Below are 14,509 nucleotides of genomic sequence, written 5' to 3'. Positions count from 1 at the left end.
TTCAGCTGCAGTATCTTTCTGTGGGATCGGACCAGACGGGCAAGACTTGACTCCCCCACATAAAATAATGAGCCTTGGGCGCCCATGTACCTGTTGCTGGTTCACCAGTTGACCGTTACTGGACCACACTGGCAGGCACTAACCACTGCCCACTAGGAACATCCCATAAGACCGTCCGTTTTTGAGACCCAGTCATCTGGTCCTTTTCAAAGCTGCTCTATTCGCCCATTTTTCCTGCTTCCAACTAATCCACAGTTAACTTGCCATTGCAATGAGAATTGGGGTCATGCAATCCTCCAGTCAGTGGTTTTACTGTAATGGCTGATGGGCGTCATAGCAAAGCATAAAGGCTCTGTTACCCAGTGTATATGCGGAACAAAATCTTCTCCCAAGTACGCAATGTATAATTTTTGTGAACGGGGGCCAGCTGTATGCTCATTATAGGCTACAGATACATCCAGTGATTTCAAATGAATAATCATAGAAGGAGCTAGCTTGGACCCCCCTACCATCATCCAGAGTGGGGCGCTTCTCCAAAGAGCAGCTCTCATCACTCCTGGCACTGTCAATTTCATTCCTGCTCCGTTGCTCCGAGTAGCTGTGCAAGCACAGAGGATGTGCAGATGATGACTGAGCATGCGCAGCTCCGCTTCCGGGTTTACCCAGATGTGAGCAGCGCATACACCGTTGGCATCTGCGCTGCTCAGGTAGCAGCAGATCCTCTGTGCTTGTGCAGCTACTCAGAGACACTAATCCCAATATCTTGAATTTGTAGACTTCCTACACTTTTGTTTAAATGTACATATGATGGGAAACTATATTCACCAGTGACTAGTATTTTGCTATAATAGAAGTAATTACTAGATAGATTTTGCAGCTAAGTTTGAGGCTGCATGCACAAGACCGTTGTGTGTTGTGCAGTCTGCAAATTGCGGATCCGCAAAACACGGATAGCGTACATGTGCGTTCCGCAATTTGTGGAACGGCACGGACAGCCATTAATATAACTGACCATTCTTGTCCGCAAAACAGACAAGAATAGGACAGGTTATATTTTTTTGGCGGACCACGGAAAGGAGCAACGGATGCGGACAGCACACAGAGTGCTGTCCGCATCTTTTGCGGGCCCCATTGAAGTGAATAGGTCTGCATCCAAGCCGCAAAAACTGCGGCTCGGATGCGGACCAAAACAATGGTCGTGTGCATGAGGCCCAAAGGAAATGCGTCACCAAAAATCTTATCTGCCAGTTTAAATCCAAATAGTAAGACATATCCTTTTTTCCTAATCCGTTTTTATTTTCTCATTGTAGATTTTTATTTTATTTTACTTCCTACACATGATTATGGGGCGGCCATCTTTCCTGAACTGTTCTGAACAGGATTTACACAACATTTAAAAAACTGCTTTACGGCAGCCCCATGGTCCATTGACACAATGGTCAGGAGGGGACCCGATTGGCTTCTATGGGAGAGTGTTCTAGGCATGCTCTGTCTTCTATTTTGAATGGTGGTTCCTGTCCTATCTACACACAGAGGTGATATCATTACAGACAGGATTAGAATGACAGATAAGCATATAACTGCAGTAAAGTGATCTGTACAGACCAAGAAGTGGCGCCTATTATTAGACATAGTGGCCAGTGCGAGAACTGCAGGATTTTTGGTTTTAGCTTAAATATAAAAAGTGACATGGAAAGTTAAAAATAACAATCGATAAAAATTATATAAAAAAAACATAAAAGTGATTTAAAACAGCAGGTCATTTTCTGATAACACATTCCCTTTAAAGCAAAAATGCCACCGCAAGGCCCCTTTTCACATGAGTGAGTTTTCCGCACGGGTGCAAGGCGTGATGCGAACGCATTGCCTCCGCACTGAATTCGGACCCATTCATTTCAATGGGTCTGTGTACATGAGCGTTGTTTTTCACGTATTACTTGTGCGTTGCGTGAAAAACACAGCATGTTCTATATTCTATGTTTTTCACGCAACCCTGGCCCCATAGAATCGAATGGGGCTTCAGTGAAAAACGCATTGCATCCGCAAGCAGGTGTGTATGCAATGCGTTTTTCACTGATGGTTGCTACGAGATGTTGTTTGTAAACCGTCAGTTTATCACGCGCGTGAAAAACGCATTAATGCGCATTTCACCCACACAAAAAAATATGAACCACTGAATGCAATCGCAGACAAAACTGACTGGAATTGCTTGCAAAATGGTGCGAGTTTTCCTGAACGCACCCTGAACGCATCTGGACCTTATCCATCACGCTCGTGTGAAAGGGGCCTAATAGTGCAAGCATGTTGTGGAGCTGAGCAGATTGATATATAAGTGTGTAGGGATGGATTCAGTATAACTTGTATTTTATTCACTTTAATCTCTGCTTTTTCTATGTAGACCAGGGGGTGGTCGATCCAGTGACTGACAGAATTGATGGGAATTAAAAAAAAAAAAAAAAAAACAAACACACACACAACAAAACCAAATAGCTACAAAACCCTACAAATACTGTATGGTAAAGCACAATACCTTTCTCTGTGGTTATTTTTACTGGCCAACTTCCTTGCTTGCCGATCCATCAAACTTGTCCGAGAACGGGTTTTTTTCCAGGAGTAGTAGTATTTTACCAGACTTGCTATGGTCTTATCTGGAAGCTAAATCCATTATATTAAATTTAGGAAACTATAAATATATACACACAAATATACAAATCTGCAGAATACAACATACTCTACAGCACATATGCTGATCAAGTTCACCTTTCTAGCCAGATAAGGCTACGTTCTTATCTGCGTTGTGAAATCTTTTTGTCCAGCCAAAAGCCGCCATTTATGCTGGAAATCAGCTGGATACTGGTCAGATCCCAATATAGTTAATGGGGATCCGATGCTCTGTGGCATTATTTGGGGCGCCTTGATTTCAAAGGTCAGACATAAAATTTTGACTGGCTGTAACCTTTTAAGCTCTTAATGCAAAATTACGTACATGTACATAATCTGTGTGCAGCAGACCTACGGAACAAACTCACAAGCCAAGCCCGCTCACGATGGGTCATCAATATTAAATTGGGGGGGCTGACTCCCGGCACCCCCACCCCGACTCCCCCTCCCATCAGCTGTTTAAAGAGAACCGCTCGTATGAGCAAACTGCCTTCTCTTCACAGTTTACCTGGTCACCGTTGAAAATGTGGCAGTGAGCAGTGTAGTTAAAAACTCTGCCGTCCCATTCCTTTTAATGAGATGGCTCCTTTGTATTCACTTGAGAAAAAAAAAAAGTGTAGTATATGGGTGCTGAAATATGCAATGCAAAGAAAAAAATGTTCCCCCCAAAAGTAGTAAAACCATAATAAAAATTATATAAATGTATTATGTCCGAAATCGTACTGACCTGCAGAATAAGGTTGTCATGTCATTTTTAGCAGCTAATGAGAACCGTAAAAATACCCCCCCCAGGGAAAAATAAAAAATACACATGGCGACTCAAGGTTTTTGTTTTTTTGTGTCAATTTCACCCCACAACAAATTATTTCCCCATTTCAATACAAGACCTCATATGTCTACGTGAATAGAAAAATAAAAAAAGTTATGGCTCTTGGAAGGAATGCCGAAAAATAAACTAAATAAAAATACCAGAACAAAAACTGGCTTGAAGGCAAACCAATAGTGGTGGCTCTATAAAGCGGACGGTATGTAATGATGGCAGAAGAGAGCGACGACACAGGATCTCAGTACAGCAGCACACAATATCTCACCATTTGCTGAATTCTATGGAAGCTTTTCCCATGAAAACTAAACGCTTGTTCAAACAGGACCTTATCTTCAACCGTCCACTCATCGGGGAAGGGGGTAAAATTGGGCAAATCAGCAAGTGATTTCTCGATGTTGTGTTTGTGCCAAAACAGCATGCCAAGAGCCTTGAGAGAAGAAGCACATTTACTTTACATACATTCATACACACGCTCTATCATTACACAAGTCTGTATCCTTCAGGTTTTCCTTTTAGCAAAGAGCATGTAATGTATAGACCAGTGATGCATGGGTCCACATGTCCTCCTATAGGACCCTCCAGGGGGAAAGCAATTTCATATGGTGCCGCTGCCTTCCCCAGAATACTAGACATGTCTGCCCCTGTATAAACCCTCTGCCCAGTACAGAAGAGCTCCTCTGTACTGGGGGCACTTATGTCTATGAATGGTCTTCTCACATGACTACATTTCGTCCATATACATTCTGTCAAAAAGAAGAACTGGATAAGTAAGATCCTCTTATCTCCATCCAAACAGTTTTTAGCCAAGTAAAATATTTGTAGGGCACAACTACCCCTGTGTAAAAAAATAAAATAAAAATCTGTATGTGCCTACAGCTGTAGGCCGCATCGGAAGTCCCCACACTATGGCAGATTGACCACCATTACTGTAGTTTAATTTTACAAAAAAAGTTATACTTCTGAACATGTCATTTTCTCACAGGGTTCGGTAAGGCTAGGTCTACACGACGGCATTTGTCGCGCGACAATTTTTAAAATGGTAGTCTATGGTGTCGCACTGCGACTGATGGGTTTTTCTGCGACTGTCGCGTCGCACTATGTCACAGTGCGACACCATAGACTACCATTATAAAAATTGTCACACGACAAATGTTGCGGGAGAGTATACTTCAATGCAAATCTGCATTTCTGCTTGTGGTTTTTGGAGCCGAGTGCTGCTTCTCATTGAAATAAATGGGAGGCTGTTTGGAAGCAGTTGTTACAGTACTTAATGTGCACCTATAAATTTCCAACTCACACGCCCTCGGTCTCCTCCGTCCCCCTCTTAGGCAATGTTCATATGTGGAGATTTACTATGGAAACCTAATGTTCATTGGTTCATTATTTACCATTGCAATCTTGTGGCCGTTTTAGGGCAGGCAGCTCAGATTCTGAAATCAAGGCACATAGCGGTCACGGTGTTCCTGTGCCCCTCTGCCTCTTTCATGCAGGGTTCTTTCTGTAATGGTGCTGCAGTTCTATCCTCTGCTGGTCACTTCTACAAATCTGGATTCCCCGTAACCGTTGTGCAGATCTAACAGAATTATTTTAGGATTAATACAAAGCGTACCTGTTCCACGTTGTAGCCATGCTTTTCTTTTGCTATAGCAATGTATTCGTCCACTGTAATAAAAGAGGAGCAGATTTTTACAGAGGAGTGTATGTATATACCAACTAATTGTGCAGTTTCAGTTCAACCACAAGAATATGAAAAAAGTGTGCAGGAGTCTGTAGAGAGGCGCAGAGTCCTTGCAGCTCTTTAGGCCGGGTTCACATCACAGTTTCGTTTTCTGTTGTTCTGATCAGTCAGAAGAACAGAAAACAAAAAACGGGTCCTTTATTCTGAGAATCCGTTTTAGCCATTTTGGTCCGAGATCCTTCACAAAGTACTCGGGGAACTCCAGCAGGCTGTTCCGGATCTGTCCTGCCGATAGTTCACGTGGGCCCACGGACTGCCGCTACGTCCCCATTGACTATAATGGGGGCAGGGGCGAAGTTCCGGCGGTAGCACGGCAGCGCACGCTGAGAGGCAGCCGGACTAAAGTACTGCATGCAGTATGCCAGATTGTCGCAGTGGTTGAGCATGCGCCACTCCACTCCGAGTTTACGGGGCTGAGAGATAGCCGCGCAATACACTCAGCTATCCCCACCAGCGTATGGAGAGGCAAGGAACATGCTTGACACTGTTTCATTTATTACCAGCATGCCCCTTAGACCCTGTTCACACAGTTTATAGCATGCAAATTTTGGTGCCAATTCCATTGTCGTCAGCACTGTCTCCAGTGGGAGGCAGCATTGCACTTCATGCAAAATGTGCTGTGTGAACCGAGCCCTAGAGTTATTTTAGGTCTTGTGTTTCACAGCTTCTCCGTTCACAGGCGCTGCATTTGAGATCACACAATGCACAGGTATTGGTAATACTAGGATGCTTCAGTACTTACACTTCAGATCAGGTATACTGTGATAAGGAGACCACACCAGCATTCCTCCATTATCTTTATCCGTGTACTTGGTAGCACCTTAAATGCAAAGGGAAAAGTCAGAGACTAATAGGATTCATATTCAATTTAAGGGTATTAAATTATATAAATGTCAGAAATTAAAAGAAAACTGATTTCTTGTTATCCATGCAAATAGCTGGGTCCCAGCTAAAGTAATATTTTATCAACAAGCTTTTATAGTCATCAAAAAATGAAAAGGAATTAATAGAATTAACCACCGAGAAGAACGCGGAGCTGCTTTCAGGGCCGAGTGGATACGACTGGACGATCTGCATGTGAAATCTGAAGCTACAGAAGGTAGGATCTATCACACTGGAGGTATGCCAATTTATAGGGACATCGTGGCATTCATCACCCATAGGCTCCCATGATAAAGAGATACTCCCTCAGAAAGGAGTATTTTTTGACCCAAATATTCTTAGAGAATTATTTTTATTTATAAACTATAATCACTAAAACTTGATGACCTATCCTCAGGACAAATCATCAATTTGAGATAGTCAGGAGTCCAACACCTGGTCCCCCCCCGCCCACATATCAGCCATTTGAGGAGGCTGAATGAGCGCCGCCGTCTCCAAAGCACAGCTATGCACATAATATAGAGCGTGTGCTTGGTATTGCAGCTCAGTCTCAATCCCTTGAGTGGGGCTGAGCTGCACCTCGGTCATGTGAATGCTGAGCATGACATCAAATGGCCTAGAAAAAGGCCAGAGTTCTCACAGAGCGCCGCAGCCTCTTCATACAGCCGAATGGCAGGGGTCCCGGGAGTCAGATCCCCGCCGGCCTCATGTTGACCTATCCTGAGGACAGGGCATAAATATGAAAATCCCAGAGAATCCCTTTAAATACAAAATCTTGCCATTCTGTAGCAGCTGCAATTTTATTGGCAGATCTGAACCCTTAGGTCACATGCACACAGCAATGTATCACATGTGGGTTTTCCAATCGGAATTCTCAGCGTTTTCATGCCTATTTTGGTGTGGATTTGGCATAGATAATGTGTGGAATTTGTCAAAATTTTGACTTTCCCCCGATTTCGTGTGTAATACGCTCTGGGTGCATAAGGCACTTTAAGTATTTGTCTTAACAGGACAGCGCCTTAAAAGGGGTTATCCCACGATTAATGTAAAAAAATTAAAATCAGACATCATATAGTACATGACAATCTCTTTCTAACAAAGCTAGAACCAGCCCTGGACCTCACATGGATCCAGAGATCTCCCCATTCATTGCTCTGCTACATTTATATCAAGCTGGGGTGTCTCTCTTCTGCTGCAGCACTCTCCCTATCACAGCTCAGGGGGCGTGTCTCAGCTCTCCCTATCACAGCTCAGGGGGCGTGTCTCAGCTCTCCCTATCACAGCTCAGGGGGCGTGTCTCAGCTCTCCCTATCACAGCTCAGGGGGCGTGTCTCAGCTCTCCCTATCACAGCTCAGGGGGCGTGTCTCAGCTCTCCCTATCACAGCTCAGGGGGCGTGTCTCAGATCTCCCTATCACAGCTCAAGAGACAGTTGAAGGAAGGAACTCCGCATGTGCGGCCACCTCAGCGAAATAAAAAATAAATAAATAAAAAACAGCAGGTGGCGCTATACAGCTACATTTTATTGAAAAACTCACTGGCTAAACTAAACTTAATTACAAAACTATTCAGCTCCAGGTGCTGGTTTGAAAACGGCAGAATATTTTTTGTGAGACCACCACTTTTAAGGAAATGTACCCTAGGAATATAAACTGTAATTTTAAAAAATGGTTTTCACAATAAAAATATTCTTATGTTAGCAAATTTGTTCACATTTGTGCTGATCATTTCCAAATTTCTTCTGCATCACCAGGAACAGAAAACCAAAAATGCCCAGCAGTTTCAGATGGACCCCACTGACTTACATTGGGGTCTTAAGTTCAGTCATGGTGTGAGTCACTTTACTGAAAATAAAATAGCGCTGCATACTCCGAAGATGTGAACCTGCACCGTGGCCCTAAAAGATTTGTGCGTACAGGTCTGCAGTGTGCATGGGGCCCAAGGGGAGACAGCAATGTGATTTTCCCTAGCCATAAGACTAATTTAGCTACCAAGCTATTTTGTGGAGCTACCACTGGGTAGTTTGTCATATAACTTACACTGTGATCCTTAGGAATTTCATTTGTGTGTCTTAATCAAAATGGCCGACCCCTATGAAGATATATTATAAAATGAATCAGCACATTATGGACCCATTTAGGGGAAGAAGGGAAAAAAAACAAAAACAAACAAACACCAAAACAAACATACACTGACCAAAATTATAAATGCAACACTTTGGGTTTTGCTCCCATTTTGCATGAGCTGAACTCAAAGATCTGAAACATTTTCTACAGACACAAAAGACCCATTACTCTCAAATATTGTTCACAAATCTGTCTAAATCTGTGTTAGTGAGCACTTCTCCTTTGCCGAGATAATCCATCCCACCTCACAGGTGTGGCATATCAAGGTGCTGATTAGACAGCATGAATATTGCACAGGTGTGCCTTAGGGTCCATTCACACGTCCGTGCGTGACCACCATTTGCCTCTGGAACACGCTGTCGTATACGCCGATCCAGAGCATCCCAAACATGCTCTATGGGTGACATGTCCGGTGAGTATGCTGGCCATGCAAGAACTGGGATGTTTTCAGCTTCCAGGAATTGTGTACAGATCCTTGCAATATGGGGCCGTGCAATATCATGCTGTAACATGAGGTGACGGTCGTGGATGAACGGCACAACAATGGGCCTCAGGATCTCGTCACGGTATCTCTGTGCATTCAAAATGCCATCAATAAAATGCACCTGTGTTCGTTGTCCATAACATATGCCTGCCCATACCATAACCCTACCGCCACCATGGGCCACTCGATCCACAACATTGACGTCAGCAAACCGCTCTGAACAGTGAAAACCGGGACTCATCCGTGAACAGAACGCCTCTCCAACGTGTCAGACGCCATCGAATGTGAGCATTTGCCCACTCAAGTCGGTTACTACAACGAACTGCAGTCAGGTCCAGACCCCGATGAGGACGACGAGCATGCAGATGAGATTCCCTGAGACAGTTTCTGACAGTTTGTGCATAAATTCTTTGATTAGGCAAACGGATTGTTGCTGCAGCTGTCTGGGTGGCTGGTCTCAGACGATCATGGAGGTGAACATGCTGGATGTGGAGGTCCTGGGCTGGTCTGCGGTTGTGAGGCCGGTTGGATCTACTGCCAAATTCTCTGCCTTTGGAGACGGCTTATGGTAGAGAAATTAACATTCATTACACAGGCAATGGCTCTGGTAGACATTCCTGCAGTCAGCATGCCAACTGCACACTCCCTCAAACGTTGCGACATCTGTGGCATTGTGCTGTGTGATCAAACTGCACATTTCAGAGTGGACTTTTATTGTGGGCAGTCTAAGGCCCCTTTCACACGGGCGAGATTTCCGCACGGGTGCAATGCGTGAGATGAACGCATTGCACCCGCACTGAATCCGGACTCATTCAATTCTATGGGGCTGTGCACATGAGCGTTGGTTTTCACGCATCACTTGTGCGTTGCATGAAAATCGCAGCATGTTCTATATTCTGAGTTTTTCACGCAACACAGGCCCCATAGAAGTGAATGGGGCTGCGTGAAAATTGCAAGCATCCGCAAGCAAGTGCGGAAGCGGTGCGATTTTCACGCACGGTTGCTAAGAGATGATCGGGATGGAGAATAATAGCATTCTTAATACAGAATGCATAGTACAATAGGGTTAGAAGGGTTAAAAATAAAATAAAAATTTTACTCACCTTAAGGCTAGTTTCACACTTGCGGCAGGACGGATCCGACATGCTCTTCACCATGTCGGATCCGTCCTGCGGCTGTTTCGCCGTGCCCCCGGGCCGCCGCTCCGTCCCCATTGACTATAATGGGGACGGGGGCGGAGCTCCGGCGCAGCACGGCTTAAGGCCGCCGGACTAAAATTACTGCATGTCAGGTTTTTTAGTCCGGCGGCTTTCTCCGTGCACCACCGTGCTGCGCCGGAGCTCCGCCCCCGTCCCCATTATAGTCAATGGGGACGGAGCGGGGGCACGGCGAAACAGCCGCAGGACGGATCCGACATGGTGAACAGCATGTCGGATCCGTCCTGCCGCAAGTGTGAAAGTACCCTAATCCACTTGCTCACGCAGCCCGGTTTCTCTTCTGTCTTCATCTTTGCTGTGCACAGGAAAAGCACCTTTAATGACATCACTGTGCTCATCACATGGTCCATCGCATGATCCATCACCATGGTGATGGATCATATGATGGACCATGTGATGAGCACAGTGACGTCATCAAAAGGTCCTATTCCTCAAAGAAGAAGAAAGAAGAGAAGCCGGGCTTATAAGGGAAAATAATACAGTCTACACAACACAGAACCCAAAACCGAACTTCTGTGAAGAAGTTCGGGTTTGGGTACCAAACATGCAGATTTTTCTCACGCGCGTGCAAAACGCATTACAATGTTTTGCACTCGCGCAGAAGAAGAAAAAAAAAAAAAAAAAAAAAAATAAATAGCACATTTTCCCACAACGCATCCGGACACTCTCTTCTGCAAGGGGCCTAAGGCACACCTGTGCAATATTCATGCTGTCTAATCAGCACCTTGATATGCCACACCTGTGAGGTGGGATGGATTATCTCGGCAAAGGAGAAGTGCTCACTAACACAGATTTAGACAGATTTGTGAACAATATTTGAGAGTAATGGGTGTTTTGTGTCTGTAGAAAATGTTTCAGATCTTTGAGTTCAGCTCATACAAAATGGGAGCAAAACTGAAAGTGTTGCGTTTAGATTTTTGTTCAGTGCAAGTACACTTCAAAGAGGATTTCCACCCAAATGGCACACTGGTCATCTAATACACGTGTCTTAGCATGCCCGGTGTCTGTTTGTAGCTGAAATACTGCCACCATGTGGTTGGATGACAGCATGGCACACACATATATATATATATATATATATATATATATATATATATATATATACACACATATACACAGTACAGACCAAAAGTTTGGACACACCTTCTCATTCAAAGAGTTTTCTTTATTTTCATGACTATGAAGGCATCAAAACTATGAATTAACACATGTGGAATTATATACATAAACAAACAAGTGTGAAACAACTGAAAATATGTCATATTCTAGGTTCTTCAAAGTAGCCACCTTTTGCTTTGATTACTGCTTTGCACACTCTTGGCATCCTCTGATGAGCTTCAAGAGGTAGTCCCCTGAAATGGTCATCCAACAGTCTTGAAGGAGTTCCCAGAGATGCTTAGCACTTGTTGGCCCTTTTGCCTTCACTCTGCGGTCCAGCTCACCCCAAACCATCTCGATTGGGTTCAGGTCCGGTGACTGTGGAGGCCAGGTCATCTGGCGCAGCACCCCATCACTCTCCTTCATGGTCAAATAGCCCTTACTTTCAAAATTTTCCCAATTTTTCGGCTGACTGACTGACCTTCATTTCTTAAAGTAATGATGGCCACTCGTTTTTCTTTACTTAGCTGCATTTTTCTTGCCATAATACAAATTCTAACAGTCTATTCAGTAGGACTATCAGCTGTGTATCCACCTGACTTCTCCTCAACGCAACTGATGGTCCCAACCCCATTTATAAGGCAAGAAATCCCACTTATTAAACCTGACAGGGCACACCTGTGAAGTGAAAACCATTTCAGGGGACTACCTCTTGAAGCTCATCAAGAGAATGCCAAGAGTGTGCAAAGCAGTAATCAAAGCAAAAGGTGGCTACTTTGAAGAACCTAGAATATGACATATTTTCTGTTGTTTCACACTTGTTTGTTATGTATATAATTCCACATGTGTTAATTCATAGTTTTGATGCCTTCAGTGTGAATCTACAATTTTCATAGTCATGAAAATAAAGAAAACTCTTTGAATGAGAAAGTGTGTCCAAACTTTTGGTCTGTACTGTATATATATATATATATATATATATATATATATATATATATATTTTTAGCAAATAGTATTCATCATGCAAAGAAAGTTAATACAAGGCACTTACTAATGTATTGCGATTGTCCATACGTTTGCTGGCTGGATTCAATTTTCCATCACATTATACACAGCTCGTATCCATGGTTACAACCACCCTGCAATCCAGCAGCGGTGGACGTGCTTGCACACTATAGGAAAAAACACCAGCCTATGTGCACTCCTGCAGTCCTGGCCTGCACTTTTCCCTATAGTGTGCAAACACGACCACCACAGATGGATAGCAGGGTGCTTTGTAACCATGGAAACGAGTAGTGTATAATGTGATGGATAAATTAATCCACCCAGAAAAGGAGGCGATATGGACAATCACAGTACATTACAAAGTGCCTTGTATTAGCTTTCTCTACATGATTAATGCCATTTGCTCACGTTCCCCTTTAAACTGGGAACACTGTGGTCCGCACTCACAAGCCTGGAGGTTAGGGTTGAGGGAGAACGATGCCGTGCCATCCAGTCCCCAGTGTGGCGGAGAGCATCTCTTGCTACATACACAGGGAAGTACAGCATGATGTGGGCGCTAGCAAGCACAAGGGAGTCCATGTTTACCAGTACCTGTGCCACGTGGTTCCTGCAAGTACCTATAAACGAGTAGGCAATGATGGAGATTTAAAGGGCATCTGTCAGCAGATTTGTACCTATGACACTGGTTGACCTTTTACATGTGCACTTGGCAGCTGAAGACATCTGTGTAGGTCCCATGTTCATATGTGCCGGCACTTCTGGGAAAAATTATGTTTTAATTTATGCAAATGAGCCTCTAGGAGCAACGGGGGCGTTACCATTACACCTAGAGGCTCTGCTCTCTCTGCAACTGCTGCGCCCTCTGCACTGACAGGGTCAGGTGTGATGACGTTTACACTGCCTGGTCCTGTCAAAGTGCAGCAGTTGCAGAGAGAGCAGAGCCTCTAGGTGTAATGGTAACGCCCCCGTTGCTCTTAGAGACTCATTTGCATATATTAAAACATCATCTTTCTCAGCAATGCCGGCACACATGAACATGAAACCAACACAGATGCCTTCAGCTGCCAAGTGCACATGTAACAGGTCAGCCAGTATCATAGGTACAAAACTGCTGACAGATGCCCTTCAAAGCTTCTATACCAGAAAGTGTGGAAACATCCATAATTTTTGTGCAAGCACCGCCACCCGATTTACATGATGTTCTCCACTTTACTAAAAACTGGGGGGGGCTTTCAGTGCCAACACATTTAAAGGGCCTGTCCAGTTTTCCAAAACTTTTCCAAAACTGACGACTTATCTTCAGGCCACCTCCCGATGCCCATTAGCTGTTGGAAATGGACAGAGCACTCATGCGAGCGCTGCGCTGTATTCAGTGTTTAGCTGATAGCCGCTGACAAGTGAATGGGACGGAGCGGATGTAATTATCCCGCACCAACACTTTAATGTTGATGGTGTGCACTGCAACCCCAGGTGTCGGACCCCCACCAATCTGATACTCATGAAATATCTGAGGATAGGTCATCAACATCAGAAAACCAGACAAGCCCTTTACCTCCCAATAGTCAAAATAAAATTGGAAAAACCCTCCTGAAAATGTCAATTTTTAATTGTAGATTTTGAATTTATGTCTGTAGTAAATTTAGTTGGCGAACAACTCTGGTTAACCTCTCCGTGTTCCAGTCTTCATACTTTCTTTTTTATTTTCTTTGCCCGACAAGTTATATATATTTTTTTTCTTTTTGAAGGGACTGTCTCACCTCAGACATTGGTAGTATACTGCTAGGACATGCCACCAATGTTCGGTAAGGATCCCAGCTCTGGGACCTGCTCCTTTCTGCAGAACGGGTCCCCCAAACTGAAGGAGAACGTACGGTGCAAGCATGGCCACCCTCCATTCACTTCTATGGGAGTTCAGAAAATAGCCGCACACGCTTGATCGGATATTATCAGAACTCCTTTAGAAGTGAAAGGAGAGGCGGCTGCACATGCATGGTGCACTCCATCATTTTTGGGGCCCCGTTCTGGAGAACGAGATCTGCCCCTATCTGACACTGGTGACATATCATAGTGATATGCCACCAATGTCTGGGATGACAACCCCTTTAACCATTCTGGCGTTCATGTATTGTATTAAATAACTTCTTATTCCATTATTTGGGGGTAGGGAAAAAAAAATAATGCATAATTAAAAACAAAAACACCAAATTTAACATTTTGTGGGGTTTATTTTTACAGCGTTCACTGTGTGGTATAAATAACATGATATCTTTATTCTGTAGGTCAGTAAGATTACGATGATGCCAAATTTATATATATTTTAACTCCTCTGTGCAACCCAGCAGCTCCCCCACTGCCCCCACCCCTCCTCCAGGCTAGCAGAGATCACAGCCAGCTGAAGGGCGGCTGCTTTAACACCTCATATCTTGGGCTGGATAGCAGCTCGGGATGTGAGCCTGTTCTTGTTTGAAAGCTG

General features: G+C 44.1%; 1 protein-coding gene across 5 annotated transcripts in view; it reads right to left on the bottom strand.

The window, feature by feature from the left end:
- The window catches only part of RCOR3 (REST corepressor 3), a 35,414-nt gene that overhangs the window by 15,114 nt on the left and 5,791 nt on the right, over window positions 1-14,509 (bottom strand). For 3 of the 5 annotated variants that reach the window (XM_040430379.1, XM_040430380.1, XM_040430378.1), the window contains exons 3-6: window positions 5,968-6,045; window positions 5,097-5,149; window positions 3,753-3,914; window positions 2,531-2,655 (exon numbers count right to left, since the gene is read on the bottom strand). In XM_040430379.1, coding sequence (XP_040286313.1) covers window positions 2,531-2,655; window positions 3,753-3,914; window positions 5,097-5,149; window positions 5,968-6,045 — 418 coding nt within the window. The other 2 variants (XM_040430381.1, XM_040430382.1) reach the window with 2 other exon arrangements.

Source organism: Bufo bufo, chromosome 4, assembly GCF_905171765.1.
Source record: "Bufo bufo chromosome 4, aBufBuf1.1, whole genome shotgun sequence".
Lineage (NCBI taxonomy): Eukaryota > Metazoa > Chordata > Amphibia > Anura > Bufonidae > Bufo > Bufo bufo.
Note: the sequence above shows the minus strand (reverse complement) of the source record. Positions and strands in the feature narration are given on the sequence as shown.